This window comes from Nannospalax galili, unplaced genomic scaffold, assembly GCF_000622305.1.
Source record: "Nannospalax galili isolate Female #2095 unplaced genomic scaffold, S.galili_v1.0 scaffold2415, whole genome shotgun sequence".
In the NCBI taxonomy this organism is placed as follows: domain Eukaryota; kingdom Metazoa; phylum Chordata; class Mammalia; order Rodentia; family Spalacidae; genus Nannospalax; species Nannospalax galili.
In genome coordinates this window covers 145,569-170,527 of record NW_008336309.1, presented here as the reverse complement: position 1 = coordinate 170,527, position 24,959 = coordinate 145,569, and the positions used below count along the sequence as shown (strand labels likewise).

General features: G+C 43.4%; 1 protein-coding gene across 8 annotated transcripts in view; it reads right to left on the bottom strand.

The window, feature by feature from the left end:
• Nucleotides 1-550: 550 nt before the first annotated feature.
• The window catches only part of Pkp4 (plakophilin 4), a gene marked incomplete at its 5' end in the record, with an annotated part of 104,214 nt that continues 79,805 nt past the window's right edge, over nucleotides 551-24,959 (bottom strand). For 2 of the 8 annotated variants that reach the window (XM_008831019.1, XM_017797608.1), the window contains 10 exon segments: nucleotides 551-1,547; nucleotides 3,289-3,362; nucleotides 5,085-5,213; nucleotides 7,986-8,103; nucleotides 8,227-8,311; nucleotides 12,806-13,001; nucleotides 16,880-17,030; nucleotides 19,869-20,042; nucleotides 20,196-20,387; nucleotides 22,246-22,363. In XM_008831019.1, the coding sequence (XP_008829241.1) occupies nucleotides 1,299-1,547; nucleotides 3,289-3,362; nucleotides 5,085-5,213; nucleotides 7,986-8,103; nucleotides 8,227-8,311; nucleotides 12,806-13,001; nucleotides 16,880-17,030; nucleotides 19,869-20,042; nucleotides 20,196-20,387; nucleotides 22,246-22,363 (1,486 nt within the window). 8 annotated transcript variants of the gene reach the window in all.

Sequence of the window (24,959 nt, the reverse complement as noted above, 5' to 3'; positions counted from 1 at the left end):
TCAAACTTTGGACCTCCTGGGGTTGGTATCCCTCACTGCCCATACCAATGGAGAAGAACTTCTAAGCAGTGTTGCATAGCACCAGAGCAACATGCCCGCCATGTCTGAGGAGCTCCCCCAAGGCTATCTCTAATCTGGGAATTACTATTTCTCATGGAATTAATCAGCAAAATAATTATTTAGAATTGGTTTTGGCTTATAGCATTGGTGCCAACCAAGCAAATGTCCAACCACTGCTCTTACATAATTACTGAGTTCCTAAAAATGATGCCAGAAGCCCTTGCCAATTTAGTTATGACCAGGATGCCAGATGTAATTTCCCCTTAGGTAAAGAGTGGTATTAAATACATCCAGAAGGCAGAATTAAACAAAACAAAGCATGCTAAAACTGTAGAGTGCATTAGATTAAAAAAGATCCCAAGAAATAAATATACTAAAAGAGGAGGAAAGATTAGTTTCATTTTTCAGTGTAGCCCATATTACAAAGTACTTAAATTTGTTTTTCCATGTTACACTCAGGAAAAAAAAAAAAAAAAAGAAACAGAACAAATTTCCAAGGATGAAATTTCCACATTTATTTTTCTTTCATGTGCATAGAAAATGGCAGTGAAGTGTCCTATGAAAGAGGCAGGGAATGGGCATGGCGCTGCTGTACCAGACTGGACTTTGGGCTTCCAGAGTACACTACTCATTGTGAAGACAGAGGATGTCAGAGTTTTTTAACAGTTCCTTGGGTTTCCCCATTTGTTTTGTTTAAGCTGTCAGTTTCTTCAAATCTCTTTTCAAATGACACACTGCATTACAAATGATGGCACTTAACCAATGTGGCATTTCCATATTTACACCAACAGAAGAAATTTACAAGACATAATAGCATACAATCTTGACATTTAGTAATAGCAATAAAACATGAGGGGCATTCATTTTATTTTTTTCTGTACAAACTATCTGAACATAACTTTATTCACATTAAAAAAATCATCTGTAATTTGATTTGACCTACACATACCCCATCTCATTTCACCCACTTCTCAAACCTCTCGTCACATCACCCATACCTTCACCAGACTGGAATCTACAAGTAATTAGATCTAACACCTACATAGAGCTTAGAAAGTCCTCTCCCAGGGGTTTTCTTACTTCCCTGAAAATTCCTCAAAAAAGAAAAAAAAATGCTCTTCACCCATTCCTTCCATTTCACTTTCACATTTCATCATCAGATCAGCAAGACGGACTTTTCACCTCAATCCAAACAAAGAAAAAAAAAAAGAGAGAGTTCCTCTGTAGGCATCTTGACGCTACACCCACGAGTCAGGGGACCCTGGGTACTGTTCTGATCTGTAAGAAGGTCGTTTAGTGGAATAAAAGTCTACGTAATTTGTGGTCGATTTCAGTCCATACTGTGTTGAGTAATCAGTGGAAGCTGGAAAGTGAACTCTGTCGTCAAAATAAGGATCTTCATAGCTATGAGGAGACTGCAAATACAACCTGTATGCATCAAAGTTCTTTCTAGTGGAGTCATCTTGACTGTAATACAGCTGTTGATGCTGTTGGCAAAATGGAAAGGCAAATGAATGAGAGCACTTCAAAAACACACGTTTAAAGAACACTGATGTGGGCTTCCTGCTTCACATTGTAAAATGTGGGCTCAAAGTTAGCTGTTGTTTCAGGTGCACACTATGTGGTTACTCTTGGGCTGGGAGACCTTAATTGTTTACAGGCAGGGTGGCCTTGTTTACTCAGGTCCTGTCCTGGGTGGGACCTCAGGAGAGTCTAGGATCTCCTTGCTAGCTGACACTGATGTGGAGGGGTCTCTTACAGATGAGCCAACAGAGAAGGTGGCTGATTTTTACTTGGGCACAGGGAAACTCAAACATATCATGAATTTATGAATATTTATATTATGAATTTTTTGTTTCATATATTCAGATGACGTACAATTATAGGAGTAAACATTAACCCTAAGGATGAAGATGTTAGTCCATCACTCAATTTTAAAAGACATATGTGGTTTGATGAACAATAATCACAGGTTGTAAACTTTGCTGCAAGTTGTACTATTAAAGGAAAGGAAATCTCAAGGCATGAAAATAACAAAATTAGCAGAGATGTGAGCAAATACAATTCTAGAGGAAAGGACTTCTGCAGTCCAGGGTTAGTAAGTCCCTCTGAAGAAATAATGGCGGTCATATGTGGGCATCCACACATGGTATCTGTTCCCCATTTCCTTCTGTGCTATTTTAGCTTTGACTGTGCAATGATATCTTCAAATTATTACAGTTTTTCTTTATCTTGCCCAAATCCCCCACTCAGTACAATGTAAAAAATTTACCATGTACATAGCAGTACCATGTTCTAGACTTAAACTCATTTTAACACTGGGATTTCAGAGCTAGAAATCAGTAGTTCTACTTGCTCTTTTAAAGGCAGAGCTGATTCTAAAGCTATTTCTCTTGACTAGGAAAAAAAAAAATAGCATAAGCTGGGTGTGGTGGTACATGTCTGTTCTGCCTGTACTCCTGGCTATTCCTGAGGCTGAGAGGGGAAGGTCACTTGAGCTCACAAGTTTGACCAGTGGGGGCAACAGTAAGACCCAGTCACAAAACAAAACAAGCTAAAAAAAAAAAAATTAGAACATAAACTATAATGTGGGAAGTTCTTTTTCTTCCATCTGTGCAATAAAGATGACGGTGTGGAGAGGTCTTGGCATATCCTCATCTGAAGGACAGACTACAATCCTGGCTTGGGAAATCCCAACTGTTTTGTTCAAAGGCAAAAGGAGAGACAGGATGGCATGGTGGACCGTAGGCTCAGGAAGGTCATCCTGGAAGCAGAGCCTAGGTGGGTAGCAGACTCGGGGTTTTTAAATCCTGGAGGTTGGATGAGAAGGCATCATGAAGATGGAGCATGAAGTATAAAAAGGAGATGAGAGCGTGAAAGGCATCACCAACCTTTTCTTACCCAGAGGATAGAAGGGACTTTATAGCTTACAGAAAAGAAGAAAAAGGCAAAAATAGAGTGGGAAAGAGGTGGCTGGGTACAGAACATGCACTAGAGACTTCTCAGCATCCTCACTGAGGAAAGCAGTCTCAGAAGCACTGTGTTCCAGAGCAGGAGGCTGCCACGGAAGCTCTTTGTCTAAGCCATGGTACGTGTCTGAGGAGTGAAGATCCTGAGGGAAAGTTCGTGGGCCCTAAGTTGTGACCCAGCTCTGGGACATCAACCACCAAGTCCCCTTACTGTGTGACTGCTAATCAGCCTTCTGTACAAATGACATTGCAAATTCACCTGTAGCCGTCTATTTTGTTCTCTTGCTGGTGAGGAATAGGAACTGATGTAAATTGGTGAAGGTTTGCTGGAGCCTGTAAGAAAATAGTTTATTAAATTAAAACTAATGCTTATTACTCTGGTCACCAGGCTGTGTGGGGCCTGGAACAGAAGGGCTAGTATTGTCCCAGTGGGGCCTGCCTTCCCCAGTGCCAGCACAGGCAGAGAAGCAGCAGCTGGGCTCTCTGGTTCTGGACTGCTGCTGCATCCCTGGGCTGGCAGGGCTAGCAGCAAAAACCAGTCATGTGTGTGTTTTGGCAAAAAGCGTGGGAATGCATAGCCCATCCAGAAAGGGTCTGCTTGAAGCTCTGCTCAGTCTTAGGGGATTTCTGTGGCTGGCTTTGAACAGTAGCATGGTTCCCTGTGCTGAGCTGAGGAACAGCACTCTTCTAGGGCTCTGAGCCACAGTGTGGATCAAAGAGAAGGGAAATTTAATATTAGAAGGAGCCTTGTGCCTTCAGAGCAGCTGTGATTCAGATCCTGGACTCAGGAAGGGCAGACACAAGCATGTTCTAAGCAGTGGGGCCACACAGAGACTCAGTCTTGTATCTGCTGCAGTTAGAGTATCTTGTAAATGGAACAGAACTTGGTAATTAGGTAAGTGTTTTCAGGAGACCAGAGTAGACTCCTGATGACATCATTATGTGTCCTTCTGTGACTGTTAGAGCTAGCAAAGGTTTTTTATTTGTTTTAATAAGGAAACTAAAGCATACTCCAAGCATATTAGTTTACTGAAGTAAGCAAATGAGATACAGAAGGGGGGCACGCTCATGAGGCTGCTGCACACTCAAGCAGCCCCGCACCTCAGTCTGTATGTGTGCTTCCTTCCACACAGAGCTTGGTATTTGAAATGAAGCAACTGCAAGTTTCTGAGCTATTAATTGCCATGGTAACAACAGTCAATTAGTAAATAGTCCTGTGAATTTACAATTTCGAAGACAACAGAAAAACCGAGACTCTTCCCTAGTAGTTAAGTTGCTACCGGCTTTTATTTATTTCTTTTTAATAAACAGGTGTTTTTTTCTCTTTCTTTGAGCAAAGAATACTTTCTCTTTTGTGGTAGCTAACAGTGATTTGTTTGGAGCCTCTGAAGTAATTATAATTTGCCAAATCTTTGAGAATGGGCCAATTACCTTTTGGACTAGCAACCTTTAAATATTTTTATGCACATCTTTCTGAACGGGATAACAGTCTTAAATGCCATGTAAAATTTTTTTATTCTTAAAAAAAAAATCACTCCGAGGACAATCATATAATATATTGTACGATTCATTCAGATTCTTTTTCCACAAAAATGTAAATGAACTTGAATGTTGTTCTCTGGTTCAAACTTAGAGGTGAGTCAATCTGGAGGATATCATTTCCGCAAAGCCATGTGGGGCCCAGAACACTGCTGCATAAAGACGTATGTGTGTGCGTGTGCGTGTGTGTGTATGTGTGTACAGGAGGGGAGACGGGAGCAAGTGGGATGTCCTTTGGGGCAGTCAGAAATAATCAGATCCAACTCTCTTTTTTATTTGTGGCCATCAAACAACTCTATTAGTTTGATTTATTTAAAACAAGCAAAAACAAAACAAAACAAAACAAAACAAAACAAAACAAAAACCGCCCAATAATCCCAGAAGGTGAGAAGAAGGGACAGAAACTGCTGGGGGACCATCTCAGTACAAGCACAGGCTAGTTTCCAAGACACTGGCTGAGTGCCCAGGAATGTGGTTCTTCCAGGTATTGCGTTACACACCCAACTGGCGTCTTACCAGGGTACAGGCCTTTATGTGTGGCGTCCCCTTGGCTATTGTAATACTGCATAGGTGGCTGGGTCCTATCATATTCAGAGCGAGGGTCTCTGATTCCTAACAGTGCTGGTGAGGAAGAGGTGCTGCCAACTGAAGGGAGAGGCAAAGGAGGAAAGGGAAAGAGAGAGAAATAAGACTGTCAGCAAATCTGGAAAGCTCTCCAGAAAACAAAAGCTAGTCATAAGAAATGCCACACACTTGGTGCTAAAATCAGTGGTTACAGTTGCTGGGGTGAAGAGTGGTCAGACCCAAGACCAGGAACACACCCTGCAGGCCCATAGCCCTGGGCCTACTCTCCAGCTGCAGGAGCCCATTGCAGTGGGCATAGTGCGGCTCAGGGACTTGACCAGCCCTTGGAAACTGAGTGGCGTTAACTTAACAGCCGTGCAAGCTACTTTTGCTATTTTATGACTGCAGTTTAGTTGCTTGTGAAATACCTGTCATTCTTCATGTATGGCTACTCACGAACAGGTTTTATGGTATGTTTTGATTTATTATTAGAATTATTATTATTATTATTATTATTATTATTATTATATTTTGTCTTTTTGAGACAGGGTCTCCCTATAGCCCCAACTGGCCTGGAACTCACTATGTAGACCAGGCTGGCCTTGAACTCACAGAGATCCGCCTGCCTCTGCCTCCCAAGTGCTGGGATTAAAGGTGTGTGCCACCATGCCCGGCTGATTTCTAATTATCTAAAAAAAAAAAATCTGTATCTCTAAATATGTCTTTAAGAATGCCCAGCTCACAAAATTTACAGTTTTATTTTAGGCAATCTATTGTTCGGAAAATCATGTGAATTTAGTGGTCTGGCTCTTCAAGCAGCTCAGGGTATGAAGGCCAGAAGATTTCTGATCTCAGACTGGGCCACACAACTAATCATGCCATTTTGTCATAGGTCTCCTTTTGGACATTTTTGCCAAAAAGGAAGGGTGAAACAGGTCACATAAATTTTTCCTTTTTCTCATTAACAGTCTGGCTTGCAAGAAAGATAATTTCCAGTAAGTGGCCACGTATTTACCTGATTCACTTGAAAACAGTGGTTCCCCAACCTTGGCCTCGGTGGTTTGGCATGCGGCCATGCCTTCAGAGGGCACTGGCAGGGCCATACTCCTGTGTTGACATTTTACTGACACAGGCTGCCTGTGCTGGCCCGGGTGAGCATGGGCAGTCATGTCTACCTGCTACTCATCATGCTGTCTTTCCAGAGGAGGGCAGGAGGAAGAGACTGGCTTCCCCTCCCACATGACACTAGCAAGGCAGCAGATCTGTACTGGTGCTAAAGGATGGAGAATGAGCCCTAGGATAGCTGGAGCGACAGGAGGGGCACACACCTTACCTCTGAACAGCACCCAAAGGACTACCTAGAAACTAGAGTCGAGGTCAGTGAACATTTCTGCTTATATATTTAAGAGGTTCTGGAAACATATTGATTACTTAGTAGCTATGTGCCAATCTGTCTGAAATGATTCTGTGCTTGCATTTAAGTCCCCTGTTTGGCAGCCAACTCTCTTGCCTCTCCTAGCATCCTTATTCCTAAATCCATGGGGAATGCTGAGCATTTTTATAAAAGAACTGCCTGGGGTCTTGGCAAGGATGTTCAAAACATGTGGAGTTCTTTTTGAAGAAAACAACTCATTATTTAAAACCAAGACATAAATATTCACCATATATCGTAAGCATATATAATGTTAAAAAACCCCAAACTCTCAGCACAATGGAGACAGATCTAATTATGTAGCAAGCACCACTGGGCATGTGTATTAGTCTTTTTGGCCACATACATCTCATGAGCAGTAAGACTGTCCTGTCAGCAGCACAGCTGACTACAACAGATAATACATACATAGCAGAATGTGTGATTTAAAGCCAGATTAAAAAAAAGAAATATATCACTTTTTCTGTTTCATTTAGTGAAGAATTAAATTTATAGGATTGACTTGGCTTGGTAGTCATAATGTTTCTTTTTAAAATTTACTTTTATTTTATGTGTATGAATGTATTGCCTGCATGTGTGTAAGTGCATCTGTGTCATTCAGTGACCTAGGAGGACAGAAGAGAGCATTGGATCCCCTGGAACTGGAGTTATAGACGGCTGTTAGCTGCCATGTGGTGCTGGGATTTGATCCCGGGTCCTCTGCAAGAATAGCCAGTGCTCTTAACCGCTGAGCCATCTCTCTAGTCCCCTCATAATGTTTCTTTACATGTCAAAGATTCAGTTTGAACCTCCAAACCTTTTTTCCATTAAGTTGAACATTACAAATAAGTGAATGGCACAGTTATCAAAAGTTTCAACTAAATGATGAAAGGGACTTTCCACAAAGCTAACCTGTGAGGTCCCCCAGTGGTACAGAAGGTCTGCAGAGTAGCCAGGGATGGGGAGGTGACACTAGAAAGGATCTAGCTCTAAAGATCCAAGTTCAAGTAGCCTATTCCTAAGAGCTTTCACCAAGAAAACTAAAAAGAAGAAAAGAAAATCACTTTGGAGAAGACTCTAAACTTATGTCCAACAGGCAGACAGCATACCACAGTAATTCCTAGACATCAGCCAGTGTGCCTTAAATTGGCTCCCCCTCCCCCAGCTCTCCTGCACCAGGTTTCTGGTCCAGCTAAATGCAGACACCAGGGCTGCGTCCCAAATCCAATGAAACAGCACCTGGGGTTCTTTCATGCACTGTAGTTGATATAAGCTGTATTATCTTTTCAAATGGAAGAAAGTGGGCTTATTGTTTATAACAGTGTGGAACTCTCAGAGAAGGCTCTCAGGTTGATGGGCAGTGTAGGAAGTGACAGGCTTAATCGGCTCATGCTCAGTCTTCTCTGGTGAGGAAACAGTCTGTCACCCAAATGTCTACTGACCTGACTGAATGATGGGTGACATCTGTTGGTTGGTGGTGGACAAGGAAGGATGCGATTTGAATCGGTCTCGCTCTAATGTTGACACAGGTGTAATAAAATGGTTCTGATTCCACCCATCCTGTGGAGTTAAAATAGAAAAAGAAACCTCTCAAAATGAATAATGACATTTCATTACAATGAGTGATTAGGAGTGTGTGCTGTAAGGAATGCTAATCATGACAGAGCTATTCTTGGAAGTTACCTTTTTGTAAATGCTCCGCAGGTCCCGATACTGCCATAATGTATTCAAGACCTGGGCTGCCGCCTTTACCACTTTCAGAGAGGACCTAGGGAGAGAGTGCAGTGTTAATGAAGGTGGGCAGCACAGTCGCTCACTTCCAGAGACTCAGGCTGCAAACCAGTGGCTAAGAGACCAATGCCCTCAGGATCCCAAGGATGGAGGCTGCTGCTGGGAGTCTCTACTAGGTAACTAGGGTTACCTGGGAGTCAGGCAAGTTCAGAATTGGCCTGTAGGGACAAGAGTCAAAGGAGGTTTTGGGGATGTTAGCTGTGGTGAAAGGTTGAGGTGGGATAAACCTAGGGGAAGGCCTTCTTTGACGGTCAGCCCAACCTTCCTCCCTATGACTACCAAGGGCAATTGACCCCCCTGGCCTCTATGGAGCTTTCTGGGCAATGTGACCATCACTACATCCTAAATTAATGAAAACATTCATTATTAGGGCATCACCTGTATATGTTCATCATCTTGTCACTAAGCATCGCTGCCCAAAGGTTCTAGGATTCACCCTGGAGAGATTCACCCCGAGAACCACTGGTCTGTACCAGTGCTTCATGGGTAGTGAGAAGAGGTGCACAGCTTCCCGCTGGGGCAAAGGTCTTCGGGTGACCACAATGGGGATGTACTCATGAGCCAGTGCTTGCCCTAAGGGAACCCAGTATCTCTGGCTTCAGAATTCATTTTAACACCTAACATTTAGCATTGATGTTCATCTACTGCAGATCTGATTTCTTCTCTTAATCTTCCTTATTAAACTAGTGAAGTGGAGGGGGAAGAGTGTAAGCCTCTTTCTTTGCCCCTAATGCCACAGCACAGCTGCTAAGTGCTCCTAAGTGCTTTGGTGAGGGTTGAATATAAGCAAAGTGAGGGGCTTCCCAGGCTGTGTTCCTGCTGAGGGGGCTTGTCTGCATCCATCTCTATCCTGCCTTTCTGCCAGACACATTCCTCTCTCTCAGTGCTCACCGGATGGGCTGACTAGACTCCAGTGGACATATTAACACTTAAGGACATTTGGGTACAAGCACCTGAAAGACTAGGACCCAGCATGTATGGCAGAGTGCATAGCGTTCGGTGGGGGGATGGAGGAGGCATGGATGTGGGGCAGGGGCCTGGATTTGAGTGAGAAATGTTGTATGAAATTAAAAAAGCTCAATAAAGGAAAGAATGGAATTAGTCAAATTCAACCAGATTAAAGCCTTTCTAACCACTGTATTTCTAAAACAGGCCATAGAATAAGATAGTTCAAAGATGGCCTCTGACAGGACCTTTCAGTCCACAGCCACCCTATTCTTAGCTGGGTCTAGGCACTCTGAGGTTTGTGTCCCTGTCTTTATGTGGCAGGCCACCAGGACAGGGTTGTGAAAGGCAGAGCCCACCTTTGCCTACAAAAATGACAGCAATAGTTCTCAACAAGGTGGGGCCATTCTCGATTCATAGCCAAATATAACAGACAGCCTAGATATTTTCAGACACAGATTTTAAGAGCAGAGACCTGACTCCTGAGATGTGGAAGGGTGCCCCCTCTACTCTCCTCTACAGCACAGGGCAGCTGCCTGAAAGCTATTATTCACATCTCTAATTTCTTTCACACCATCTTCTCTTAATGCTATGGTGTCCATGTTATTGGTGCAACCAATGGTCAGGCCTCAATTTTATCCTACCAGACTAGGCAACTGCCTCTTGCTTGCCTTTCATCACCTCCTTCACTTGCCTCCTGGGAAGCTACCTGCTCCTGGCTACTCATGCTCTGGCTAGTCTTTTCTGGGTTCATCTACTGGGTCCTCATTTCCTTGACCTCTGTCAACCTTCACTTGCTTGGTGATCACAGTTTTCACTTCTATAAATAAGCCATTTAGAGCTGCTGACTACTGAGTTTACATTTCCAACCTGAGCCTCAACCCTGCACTCACTCAGCCTGCACCCTCTACTGCTGACCACGCACTCCACTTGGATGAATGTCTAACAGCTATCTCCAATGAAGCAAGTCCAGAGCAAACTCACAGTCCTCCTCCTGCAGTCTTCCCTGCCTTCATGAGGCCTCTTTTGATAAGGCTCTTGGAGTCATTCACGATACTCTCCTTTCCTGCTGCTCACTAATCCATCAGTAAATTCTGTTGAGTTGCCTTTTAACCCTGTCAGAATTGCTGCCCCTTTAGTCTTCAGTGGGGGGAGGAGGCGGGTCATTGATCTCTTTACAAGGGAAGTGGACCAAGCACTCATTGCTCTCTTTATAAGGGAAGTGGACCAAGCACTCATTGCTCTCTTTATAAGGGAAGTGGACCAAGCACTCATTGCTCTCTTTATAAGGGAAGTGGACCAAGCACTCATTGCTCTCTTTATAAGGGAAGTAGACTAAACACTCATCACTCTCCAATGGCTTTGGGAGAGATAAAGTCTTTACACTGACCTTCAAGGTTCTATGCTCTTTGTTCCTATTTCTTTCTACCGTTCCCTCTTTCTCCTATCTTCCAGTTCCTTTCCCCTGGCATGACCCTCTCACTTGCTGAACTCTCCTCCCAAATGCTACTGCCCCAGAGAACTGCACTGTTCCTCCCTTCCCCTACTATCTCCACGAGGCCTTCCTTGGTCACTTCTTCCTGTCACGCCCTGTGAACTTCCTTGATTTTATTATTCACCTCCCATCAGTACTATCTGTGTGCTGTTACTCACTGGGTACCTCATCTGCCTCAGTCCTGGGTGTTGTTATGTGATCTACACACTGTTGTATGCCCAGCTTTCTGAATCTTTTGTTTTGAATAAGAGACTAGACATTCATGTATATATATATATATACACACATATATATGTGTATATATATGTATATGTAAGAATAGACATTCATAGTTTTGCCACTGACTCAGCATTTCTACAGCCTCTTATCTAGTACAGGCTATCTAGTGAACTTTCAAGGCGATTATGGTAACCTCAAGAGAGTGGGAGGGTCTGGGAGAGGGATAAGTGGAATGGGACCTTAACCCAGCCTGTAAAGTTTCATTTTCTTTAAAATAAAAAGGAAAGGTAGGATATGGTGACTCAGTCCTGTAATCCTAGCACCCAGAAGGAAGATTGTCATAAGTTTGAGACCAGTCTAAACTACATAGTGAGTTAAAGGCCAGCCTGGGCTACAGGTGGGGTCCTGCTTTAAAACAAACAAACAAACGAACAAACAAACAAACAGGTTGCATGTATTTGTTACTAATGAAATGAAAAAAATATAAGAAAAAAAGGGCCGAAAGGTAGTATTGCTTATGTTGTCAGATGCGGCTTCTTGGGGTAAGTTTACGGTTTGCTGCATTTCCTCTGTATTTTACTCATTCCTGCAAGAGTAGGAACTGATAGACAAGATGAGTTACAATGCGAGTGTCAGCACTGCCATTTGGCTAATCAGTAAACCTTTGCCACGAACCTATCAGGGTCAAGCTTTGTTCTTGATAAAGATACAGCAGCAAATAAATGGACAAAGTCCCAGCCACTGGGGGAGTTAGATGCTAGAGCAAGACACAAATAACACCAGGGGAGTCCGTGTCCGGAAGAGAATAAAGCCTTAAAAGGGGCAAGAGTGGGGAGGGCGTGTTTTACTGTGGTGGACGGCAGCTGACCTGTTTTGAGAAGGTATTAGGCATTCCTGCTTGCCATTCATTGATCTGGTACTAAGACATATTCATAGCCCCTGCTAGGGCTCCGTGACAACCCTCTGCTCTGCCACCGACTGGTTGCTGCCTGCTTGTGCTGCGTCCTGTTACTGTGAAGCAGACTCAAAGGGAGCCTGTGAGCAAGCCCCGAGCACAACCTGAAGCGTGGCATGCTCTGCAGTGTGGCGTTTTTCATGCTTCCTGGGCCCCTGGCACTAGAATCAATCTCAGAACTGAGGGTTTAAGATGTTCTTGCAGAATAGGCCTTAGGCTTGGTGCAGAGCCCAAGGTACAAAGGAAACGTTTCCCCTGATCATCCCCACCCTGGTGTTTCTGTTTCTTTTAGGAGTTGACATGAGCAAATGTGGCTTTAGAGATCACTAGGGTTTGGATGTTTGATTCCCCCCAAAGTTCCTACGCTTGAGTTCTAAGTCAATGTGACGGTGCTAGGAGGTGCAGCCTTTGGGAAGAGACTCCTGGAAGAGACTTTTGTCCTTTCACTGTGAGGACACAGCTATAAGTCACTTTTCATGAACCCTAAAGGGGTCCATACCAGACACCACTGGTGCCTTGATCCTAGATTTCATAGCTAGCAGAATTGTGGGAAATAAATTTCTGTCATTCATAAACTCCCAAGCCCATGGCATTTTGCTACCATCACCTGAGCAGACTAAGTCAGAGAGAGTGGAGGAGTGAGGCACACTACGAAAAAGGAAATACCAGGGAGAAGGCCACACAACAAAAAAGTACCTTTCCCAACATTGTAAGTTTTAGCCGATGGAGACTTAATGAACTCATCAACATGAGAAATGCAAAAATAAATCCTTTCCACCGGGCACAGATTTGCCCACAAAGGCCCTTATCCCAGGACAATCCTAGGGCCTGGGGGCCCTGCCATACTGCAGACTTGCCTGTCTCCTCTGCCTTTGGTTATGTTCACCAGCTTCTCTATACCTCCTGAGTCAGCCAGGGCTTTGGCATTCTCCATGTTTTTGCTGGTGACCTCGTGCAGGGCACAGCAGATGGCTGCCACAGTCTCGTCAGACAGTATGCTGGGGCTGCTGCCCCCAGGAAGCCGATTGACCAGGTCTCGCATGGCATATTTACCTTTGGAATGCACAAGGTTAGATTCAATTTTGCACAAAGAACAAATTTTTGTTATAGTTGAAAATTCTAATAGTTTACAGGTTTTTTAAAAAATAAAACCTCAAAAGAAACATTAACAGCTTAAAACAAAATCAAAACCCATAGCAAAGAAGAAATGTATAATATGTCTTTGAAAGAAAAGTTAGCATTTATTGCCATGTCACTTGAAGAAATGACTGGTTTAAAAAAACATGACTGTTGGGGCTGGAGAAATGGTCAGCAGTTAAGAGCACTGGCTGCTTTTGCAGAGGACCTGGGTTCATTTCACTTCACCCACATGGTGGCTAACAACCACCTGTAACTCCAGTGCCAAGGAATCTGCTGCCTTCTTCTAGTCTCTGGGGGCATTACATGTATGTGGTACATGTACATACTAGGCAGGCAAAATACACATATGCATAAAATGAAAATAAATGAAATATTAAAAATATTACTGTCACTTGCTGAAAGAAATATAAATTTTCAGTCCATCAAAGAAGTCTGCACATAGGCTGGAGAGATGGCTCAGAGGTTAAGAGCACTGGCTACTCTTGCAGAGGACTTGGGTTTGGTTCCCAACACCCACATGGTGGCTAACTCCAGTTCCAGGGGACCTGCCTCTTCTAACCTCTGTGTGCACTGCACGATATGGGTGTACTTAAATATATGCAGGCAATACACATATACACATAAAAAAAAATTAAATTAAATATTAAAAAAGTGTGCAGTTGAATCAAGTTGCTATAGTTCAGTTATTTAGAGTAATGATGTATAATGAAGGAATTTTAGAAATTTTACTCTTGATTTAACTCCAGTGGATCCAAAATATTTCACTTTCTGCTTAAAGCTTTTGAAAACTTATCTTTGAATCTGGACCACATGTTTGCCAAAAACACTTTTAAAAGATTTAATTAATTTTATGTGTATGACTGTTTTGCCTGCATGCATGTAAGTGCACCATGTGCATGCAATGTCCAAAAAGGCCAGAAGAGGATGTTGGATCCCTTGGAATTGGAGTTAAGGACGATTGTTAGCTGCATGTGGGTGCTAGGAACTGAACCCAGACCCTCAGCAAGAGTAGCTAGTGTTCTTAACTGCTGAGCCATCTCTCCAGCCCCCTCTAACCCTTCCCCGAAACCACTTTCTACTAAATCTTTCCAAGCCTAGTCGGTGAATCAGCTGGGCACAGTCACCTGCTTTTACAAACCTGAGAGTTTATGTTGGCTGATCTAGCACCAGCAGTAACATGCTTCTTAAAAAGATACAAGGAGAATTCTGTTACTAAAGTTTTATTATCTCCCAGAGGTAATGCAAGGAATAATAATGAAGTACATGATGAGACAAGGCTGAGGGCGTTTTATAGCCATGGAAGCAATTCTTTATAAATACTCAACTTCTCTTGTTCCTCTTCAAATAGAGATTATCTCTAGCTTTTTCAATTTCAATTACCAACTGACAAACTGGGATAAATGCACTACAAACAAAAGAAATTAACTAAAGCGCAAGTAAATATTTTCTTAGCCACCGCCCCATGCTAAATGGGGCTTTCATCAAAGGCTTATTTATAGACGGTGGTAAGGAGCGGCAGACAGGTCCTAACTACAAGCTGCATAATTTCCTGCATATGACAGGCAGGGGTCCCACAGCAAATGTCGCTATGAAGAGTGGGAAAACAGCAAACACTGGAAGCAAGAAGATAAATGTGGAATCTGAGCATGGTATAAGTTAGCACTGGTAAGTTTTAATGCTCACAGGTGACCAAAAGGTACATGATATACAATTGGTCATTTTGCTAAAGCCTAACTGCTAACTGTACTCCTGAGGATAGGATTTCTCCACTTGTGAGTGAGCCCAGCAGGCCCCACAGAACCAGCAACTCTAGAGGGGTGGGACCAACTAAAGTGACTGCAATTGTGTGTGTGTGTGTGTGTGTGTGTGTGTGTGTGTGTGTGTGTGTGTCCTGAACACAAATAGGCTCAGATATTATAAGAATGGAAGGATGGTGCAAGGAACAATTCCAGAGTACTCCAGCTGGATAAGAACAGGGCAGAACAAGGCAAAACAACAGGAACATCAAAACACTCATTACTGGATGGGTGAAATGCAGAGGAAGGCTGGAGGCTGAGGGATATGCACAGAAATAGATGCCCTGAGACAAAGTCAGGAGCTTGAGCTGCTTCTTCCAGAGGGTGAACTTCCCAGCACTCAGGGGCACTGGCTTGGTGTCTCCTGTGTGCCCAGCCTTCTCTCAGGTGCGAAAGGTCAATAGGCCATAAGATGTGATAGTAATTACTTTTTAGCACTAGAAACACCCAGCTATACAAGTTTCTCATAATAAATACGAAGAACAGAGATGGAATGTAAACAGCTTCTTAGGACTACTGTGAAGAGCGAAACTGAGTTACAGCACACCTGCTGGGAGCAGGCAGAGGCAGGGCACAAGAGAGCTGGAGAAACCTCCCTCTCTGTAGGGGATGATTTGCCTCAAAGGAATGGTATATTAAAGCAACGATAATTTAAATCATAATTAAAAACAGCAATTCTGTCAGGCAAGGTGTAAAGGGTTTTTGCTGCAAGTTACTGTATTCCATTGAATTTTCAGTTACTCCTTTTTCTTTCGGTCCTGGAATGTGAACTAGGGCCTCGTGTATGCTATGCAAGTGGTCTATCATGAAATTGTGCCACAATCTCCTTTTTCCTTTTAAGTTTGAGATGGGTCTCACAAATTGTATAGACTGCTTTGAACATACTCTGCAGCCCAGGATGGCTTTGAACTTGTAATCCTCCTGTTTCAGCCTCCTGAGTAGCTGGGATAATTGGCTTGCTCCATCATGCGAGGCTCACAGCTAATCTTTAAGCTCAATAGTATTATTTGTTTTTTTTCTCTCTCCCTCCCTCCTTCCTTCTCATAGCATGCATATTCTCTAATAATATTCTCTGGATTTACATGAATCCATGTCTTATCTCATTTCCCCTCCCTCCTCGTGTTACCAGATGTGGGGCTGGCATGGTGCCTGTCCAGGTTTTAGGCACTCTCCACCTCTCACTTTCTCTAACAGTGACTCTGAAGTCAGAATGGCTGACTCTGCCAGCCTCCTTTCAGACATTGGTTGAGAAAAAGGTAGCAGGTCCAATCCACAACAGGAGCTAGGTCCACGGACACTACCAAGCCAGTCTAGGATTGAAGCTCAGGCCTATGGAGGTCCCCTGATCTTTCAATTACTGTTCAAACTGGTCAGAACAGAGCAGTGCTCAGAGATCAGCAAGCTGCCTGGGTATGAAGTGTTGGAGCCTCATTCTTGGCTTCATATTCACCCTCTGTGACTCAGGAGTGAAGCCTCCCAAGCTCTTGCATCCTAATGGTTTAGTCCTTACCTCACACTCATCTAGACACTGCTTTGGATTGGAAATGACAGGGGTTCTGCTCTGGGGTAAGCACAGACACTTCTCGGGGAAAAGCTACAGAACATTCCTATGGTTTTGCTGTTATTTAGAAGATGATAGCACTGGTGAATTAGCAGCTATTAGTACAAATATTAGGAAGGGAAACAAAAAATTTCTTCTTGTTGATCTGGGTATAACTTCATTTGGGATAAAAAGATAGCAAATCTATCAAGCAGTGTTGTAATGTACAACTGAAATTTCTGACTTCTGGAATTTATCTTCTCAGCTCAGTGTTTAATTAATGAGCCTGTCTCCTGCCGAAAAAGAATGGTCACGAGGTAGGGCATCCAAATGTGCCAAGAAACGGGGCTGGGGCTCAGTTGTAAATAATTTTAAGTGGCATGTATTAATAAATCATGAGTTTTGTAACCATCGTAGCTCTCTCCTTAGTAGTTCACTCTGCCACTAGAACATACCTATGAGCTCCTTGTTGCGGACATCTAGCGCCATGTTCCTCAAGGCAGTGGCCACAGAAGAGACAACTCTGTCATTATCCATCCTCAGCAGCTCAACAAGGATGGGGAGCCCTTTTTCTTTTCGAACAGCTGCCCGGATGTATGCTGCAAACTATTGAGCAAAAGAAGGCATTAGTAATATAACAGACTTCCACTCTCCTGAGCTACTACTGTACCTAAAAAGGATGCTTCCAGAAGGTGAACTAATAAATTAGATGTTTTCTCTGCAGTGGAGATTAAATCAGTGATGCCATGGTTTCGGAGACAGATAGGCCAGGATGGCTGATTCAAAAAGGAATCCCAAAGCCTGAAGATCTCAAACTGCCATCTGTTAGATATTTCTGTGCAGAGCAGAGAAGGCAGTGATTACTTTCTATCTCAGATATATAAACATGATTAAAAAAGGATCCTGTTTTCTTTGCAGTTGGCTCCATGCCAGGTCCACAGGCTAGAAACAGGATGGTAGAGACAGTAGCCCCTCAGCACACACTAAAGAGGAGTCTGTCTCCATTGAGTTATTTATTTTTCTGTACTTCCTGCAACAATATTGTTTGGTAAGCTGTCAAAAGGTTGCTTGGAAAAATCCCTTCCTTCAAAAGAAAGGGAATTCTTCATAAACATCAAGTATCATAATTCATATGCACTGTCAAAAGCATGTGTGCAAAATGCATTCTTCTCATTCAAGATTAGCTAGATTATTTCTTGTGTATCATGTGGACTGGAAATGATGCTGCTAAGTTATTAGTGAAGAAACAACACAAAGCAACATTAGAAAATAGATCTTTAATCTTGTTTTAAAGTTTGAGCTTTAATTGGCATTTTAAATTTATTTATTTATTTTTATTTTATGTGTATGCGTGTATTGCCTGCATGTAAGTAAGTGCACCTGTGTTGTGCAATGCCCACGGAGGTCAGAAGAGGCTGTCAGATCCCCTGGGACTGGAGTTACGGACAGATGTTATCTGCTATGTGGGTGCTGGGATTCAAACCCGGGTCTGCAAGAACAACCAGTGTTCTTAACCGCTGAGCCACCTCTCCAGCCTCTTAACTGGCATTTTTATCAACACAAATCACCCTATAAAATCTGGATAATTCAAAGCCATTGCTCAAGGAATAGCTAATATTTTTCCTGTTGTGGTCAAGAAGACATGAGGACAAAAATCCACTAGCCCTTGTATTACTGTTAACATTAAAATATGTGATAGACTGCCCAGTCTCTCCGATTCCAACAGAATAGGTTGTGTTAATAATACATGTTAAGAGGAAAAGATGCCTTTCAAAGATCTGATTAACATTCTTCGTATAGAATGATACTTCTGTTTTCCACATCAAATGAAACCTACAGGGGAGAAATCGAGTACAAGACTTGCTACCAAGAAAGCACTCAGGCAGTTTGATCGGCTTCTTTCTGCAACTTGGAAACCAGTTAAATATAATAAAACTTATATTTTAAGTAAGCTTGTTATGTGACTTTCTTCACTAAATGATCTCAGAAGTGAAATTCTAAAAACCATAATCACATGTTTTAACTATCACAATTTTAATCATTAAATTACACTTTGGTCACAAAAGTTGGCTGTGAACACTGGTTTACAGAACAAAGATTTACAAATACTTATGTGCCAATAACTGTCCTTAGTCTTCCTTATTTATTGTTTCACTTAATCCTCCCAGCGACTTTATAAGGTAGGTGTAGTATTCATTTCACTTTACAGATGAAGAAACTGATGTTAGCAATCCTAGATCTCAGCTCCTACCTGCAGGGGTGAGGATTCAGAGCCAGTCCTTTGTACTAAACTATTAGCACTTTAATTAGAAACAACAACAAAAAAACTACACTGGCTTATATAACCCTAGACCACAAGTTTTGTGTAGTTTGTGTGTATATATATATCCCAGTCACCCGGATGAAGTAAACCTTATCTACGTCTGTCAACAGTGCTCACAGTCACAGAAAATAGTGTCCAAAAGATTCTTCATTTTGGGTGGGGCAAGTACTCCCAAACAAATATTATAATCACTTTCTGACAAGTATATTTTTTAAAGAGTTTCTAGAGACAGAAAATGTTTCAGACAAGGACTTCCTGGGAAAGCTGCTAGATGACATTTAAAGTTTTAAAGTTTTGAAACTTGCTTTCAGTGGTAACAGGAAACTTCTTTCAATTTTCACAAAGTATAAGGACACATGGACATAGTCTATGCTCTGCTAGAGTCTGAGAGGAGCAGAGCACTCCCATCTCCCGACCTCAACTGCAATTAGGACTCTATTTTCTCTCACTATGATGCAGCATGGGCTGCCACAGGGACTGCTAGCCTCTAGTGTTCCTTGATCCTTCCCACCCCCTGAAGTCATAGAAGTGACCCAACAGTGTCCATACCAGCTTGTCTTTGTCACTCATCTTAACCCTTCAGTGCTCCCTTGTCTGAAGGGCAGGTCCCATTCCTGAAGCTCAGCATCCAGGCCTGAACGTGATGGGCAGCTTCAATGCAGCTGTCCATGTTCTGTCCTCCCTGCCTCAGTGGCCAGCTGCAGTCTGGATCCACACTGTTCTTCCCTCACTGGGAACCTGTCTCCTGTTGTCTCTCTTGTCTCTGTATCATGTCTTCTCCACCCCAGCCTCAACCCTGCTGGCTTAGTTTGGCTCACCTTTAGGATTCCATCTAGATATACTTTCTTGTAGGAAGCTTCCAATTCCAAGCTCCCTTCTCCTACTCCCTGCTCCCCACCAGGCCACCCTGGATATTCTCTTTCAGGATCCCACTATGCAGATTCTGTGGACACGATCCTGTTGGCTCACCAGCCTTCAGATTCTCAGGGGAGGGACTCTGCCATAGTCATTTTTGGATCCCCAGTGACATCCTGCCTTTCTTCTCTCACTCCCTTTCATAGACAGACTATAAATACTATGTCTCTTTCACCACTGTGAAAGACAAGGGGAAGACATCCCACCTTCCAGTTGCCAGCAGAGAGGTTCTGGAGAGATCCAGCAGAGCCTTCCAAGGTGGCTGGGTTGGAACTTTCTGCTAGAAGAGTCAGATATGGTTTTACCACTGATGGGTGCCAGAGCATCTCAACCCCTTTGGGGGACTTGGACAGTCCTGGGATAGGCCCGACTCCATCCCACTGAAAGGCAAAGGGTATACACTAAATAGAAATGAACCTTGAGAATATTCATCTTCCTGGACTCAGCTTTAGTTATGTAACCATCTTTTCTGACAAATACACTATTTCTCACTTCTAGATAAAGTATAGCTTCATATGAAATAAAATGCTAACTTGATCCTCTTGTGGAGTTCTCTTTTTCTTTTTCTTCTTTTTCCCCCAACAGCTTGGTTCTGAGTCTTTGCTGGGAGACTCTTTTCCTAGCAAGTCATCCAGTTCATTCAGTCCGAGCAGCCGGGCCTGAGGGACCTCTAGCTCCAGCCGATATGATAGGTTCCTCAGGGTGCACACGCAGTTCTCCACTGTCTGCAACCCAAAACAGTGTATAATTACAAAATGCTCTGGCACCATACACACCAATAGGAAATAGATAGAGAACATGAAGGAAGTATTTCTTTATGGGAACTTGAGACAATCTAAAGAAAGAACTGTGGTTCCATAGTTTTTGTGGTACATCCAAATGACAGGGTATAGTTGTACAACCGAGGTCCTAGCTTTATGTTGACTAACATGCATCAGGCCTGTTACAGTGTCACACTTACCCATGATGCTGGGGGCCCCCCCCCCCCCCATGCAATGCAGACCCTTGGATAGGACAGCAGTGCCAGCACCTCACTGCCTGGAGACCATTCTTGTCACCCAATCTCATCTCTGCTGCTATCTTCTCAATTTTCCATCTCCCACCCTCTGAGGAATGCACTGACTTCTTCTTGTTGACATTTTGCCTTCCTTACATGATCTTTTGTTTATCACTTCAGTTCAGAGTCTTCAGCACTGGCCCACCTGACAAATGCCCCTTCCCAGCTTGCTTGCCTCTTTCAATTTCATCTGTAGGTCTTCTGGTTTAGTGAAGGTCAAGTAAGAACTTGGCTGCCACCTTGAACCACTTCTGCACCATTTCCTGTGCCTAGGAGTCATTTTTCTTCCTCAGGCTCATTTTGGTGACCCAAGATCTACCCATGGCCTCTCATAGTCCAGCCACCCTGGCATCATGAAGCAGGCACATCTTGGAACTCCTGACACTTCTAGCTCTGTCCTCCTGTCCTCCTATCCCTGGAGCAGATTGTGCTTGGTTGCTATAGCTAGCAAATAAAAAGCAGATGCAGTGTGCTCAGGATGGTGGAGGAAACAGAAGGCCTTGGCCTCAATAAGGAACTGACTCTGGGAAGACAGGCCAGCAGCAGCAGGATATGGAGGGATATATTAAAAGTGAGTGCTGGGGTGGGGCTCGGGACTATGGAGTAACAAGGACAGAGACATTGTGTGGGGATTATGGTACCTTGATGGGGATTTTTCTCTCAGTAGACACTAAAATGCAGAAGATCTGTGTCTAGAAGTAGGAGCTGTAGCACGGGAGAGACAGCTCAGGGCTGTCGCCTAGAGAATGAGCCTTCAGGAACCACAGAGAAAGCCAGGTGTGGAGTTACTATGCCAACACTACGATTATCTGAACAAAACTCTGACTCAAATTTAGTTTTTAAGAGTGGGACTGAACTTGGAAGATACTCATCCCCCTGGTATCTCTTAGAACCATCTGTCTTCTGGAACTGTGTCTAGAAACATGATTTTATTCAAAATGGTTTCTCCAGCTTCAACTGGGGAAGTCCAAGTACTTGGCTTCATCCTTATCTTAAAAGATCTTCCTACCCTTTCAGCCCTAGTTCTAGAATATCTCATTCACCCAAGGTCACGAGTCCTTTCCAATCTTTACAGTGTGCATGCTGTCCTCTAGTACTTTGATATGTTAATTCTCAAGCATACCCTCATTCATTCATCATCTTTTTGGGTGAAGTACCAAATTGAGGTTCTCAGGAAACAAGATCAGGTGCCCAGGTCACAGATACAGGAGCACATGGTTTTGCTGGAGTTTTTATTAAAAGTCATTAGTGCAGATTATATCCATTTTATAAAAGTCATCCCTAGAAACTGAACCTGTCTGAGGTCCTTCAGCATATGGAGTCACTATGTTTTCATGGTTCTAGGGCTGTTTACTTAAGTTGCCATGTCCCTGTCCGTCAACTTGAAATTTTAGAGAGACTCATCTTTTGATCTGGTGAGCAGCCTCAGGTTCCAGAAGTTCAGAGAATGGGTGGCATATAAGCAGTTACAACAAGCAGCTGTGTCACCTGCCACTGTGTCCGCAGGTGGCTAGCCAGGAACTGACCTTGCTGTCGTAATCAGAAGTGTTCACGCATGTGTGGATCACATACAACAGCGAGTCTACCAGTCCCTCACAGGATCGCATTTGCTTTCGAGCTTCCTCCCCTGCAGAGCTGAGGTTCCTGAATGGGCAGAGACACGTGGGTATTGCTAAGATGAACATCTTAGCCATTAGCCATGAAGCCTGACCGTAATGATGCTGAAGAACAGTGCAGAAAGCAGCCTTTCCTCTTTTTTTTTCCTGTCTCTGCTTCCTGAGTGCTGTGATTTAAGGCATGTACCACCATACCTGGCAGCCATTTTAAAGTGGCCTGAGGAGACACTTTCAAGCTTTCATTTTACAACCCCAAAGCTCAACAGTGGCTAGTTCTCCATTATCCACACAAACAGAAGCAACCAGGCATCTGAACTCTAACTAGGCTTATCTTATGATCCCCTACGGCCACCACTGAATGGCTCTCTTCCTTCGCTTCCTGGTATGTGAAAGCAACAACCTTAGAGTTGACTTTAGAGTTGTGATGAGGAAATGAACTGTACATTAAAGCAAACAGAAAATGTCTACCACATGGAAGGCACCCTGTGTGCCACCCATGATGCCTGTTAAGTTTTGAATCTGTTTTTCCTCCGTGCTGGTCATCAGGTTCTTGCAGCCCTGCGCCTATTATGATGGTTTGCATGCAGGAGGTGTCACTACACATTTCTTAGATGGACAGAGAAAACACACTACTTCTAGTACAAAAAAGTTGATTTTCACTTTTGCTTACATTAAATCCTTTTCATTAAGTTAGGTACTTGGGAGGTAGAGGTTAAGAGGATGAGGAGTTCAATGACAGCCTTGGTTAGACAGTGAGGTCAAGGCCAGTCTAAGTATGTGAGACCCTATCTTAAAACATCAACAACACAAACAATTCCCAACTTTTCATCTTTTCAGTCACAAAAAAATCCTTGAAAATTATTTTGGGTCTCATTTATACTGAATTTTTGGTATCAATTTGCCCTTCCTAGAAAATTGATACAAATTATCTCTCTATTTTAAGCTCCATCAGCAGGGTCTAGGATAATACTGAAGCTCTGTAACTGAGAATTTGTAAAACTCGAACTAGATAGACCAATGTCATCTCTGTCCCTCCTATGCATTGCCTTGCCTTACCCTGCCAATACCCTGCACCGCCTCTACAACACTGTCTCTCAACAGCTGCCTCTTGATCCTTCTGCCCTGAGCTTCAGTTTCCTTCTCAGCTTCTCCTGAGAACGTGTCCCTGGCTTTCACTTCGGTTCCTCTTTGCCTTTATCTCTGCATCTTCCTGGGTATCTCTTTCTGCTTGGTAGCTTTACCACAACCTGTGACTCATGACTACCAGATGTCAATCTTCACCCTGACTCCAGAACACAAGTATTTAGCTGCTTTCTCGACATACCACATAGACCACCAATTCAATTTCTCAAAATAGACATGGTCAAAACTCTGCTGCTCACTCCTCACCTCCCTTCTTCCCTTTCCTGGTCTAAGCAGCACTTCTATCCAATGATTCAGTCAAAGATCTAGGTAGAACCTTATTTCTTCCCATCTCCCCATCACTTATTTCAACCCATGAGCAAGTCCTGTTAGCTCTTCTTCACAAACTGGTCTGGGCCACTCTTGTCACTTGCCTGGGTCACTGCTGCAGTTTTATCTTCTTTTCTCTATTTCTGCCTGTAGTCAGTCTTCCACACAGTAGCAAAAGCCCTCCTGATCACTCCCTGCTTAAGACTCTCTCATGAGAGTCACAGTACTTAAAATAAAGGACAAACTCCTTTTGACTGACAAAAATCTGACATGATTTATAGCCATTTTGCCCTTTGTTCACTGAGCTACAACAAGCTGCTCATTCCTGTCCTGGGGAATGTACTAACCAATCACTTGACTCCTACTTGTGGTATTTCAGATTTAGGCTTTACTTTCACCTCAGGAATCACCACAGCATTCACCAATAACCCTTATATCACCCTACTGTCATCTTGTTCTCTATTTGTGTCTTCCTCACACGGGGGAAGACAAGGCCCAGTATGCCTTGTTCCTGCCTAGTTTCATACAGTGACATTTACCAAGGGTTACAGCACAGCAAATCTGGAGTCAAGGCTGTGCCCTAGTCTGGGTGCCTGCTGCCTGGTGAGCAGGCTGAGGAGGGGCCATACTTCCCTGGATCCAGGGTAGGGGGATGGAATGCTGCTCTCTGCCGAGTACTGGCTATGTAACCCACCTAGGTGTGGCCATGTGAGTCAGAGGAGCTGCTGGATTTTCTTAGATCTTCATCCCTACATTTTCCCCACATAAGAGCTTTTAGTCACAGTGTAGAAGGGTCAATAGCACAGGCCCTCTCCTGTGTTCTCAAGCTCTCTGCTGTAGGGATGCTCAGACTTCCTGTTTTTGTTTTCTTTTTCCATGGCTGGGACTTGAACCCAGTGCCCCAAGCATGACAGTACTGCCATTTCTATTCTGCAGATGAAGTGACTAAAGCTCACAGTGGGTCTGGGAAGCTGGGCTCTCCAGGTCACCCTGCCATTTGGCCAAGGCTTCTGTTTCAAGTGCCTGGAAACAATATGAGGCTGGGCGACAGGGTCAAATGTGAGTGGATGAGCAAACAATGAGCCGCTGTGCAAACATGGAAAGAGAATTTTAAATGTTAAGCTAATGACTAGTGGAACAGTATTTGGGCTTATTTGTTTAAAAAACTCAAA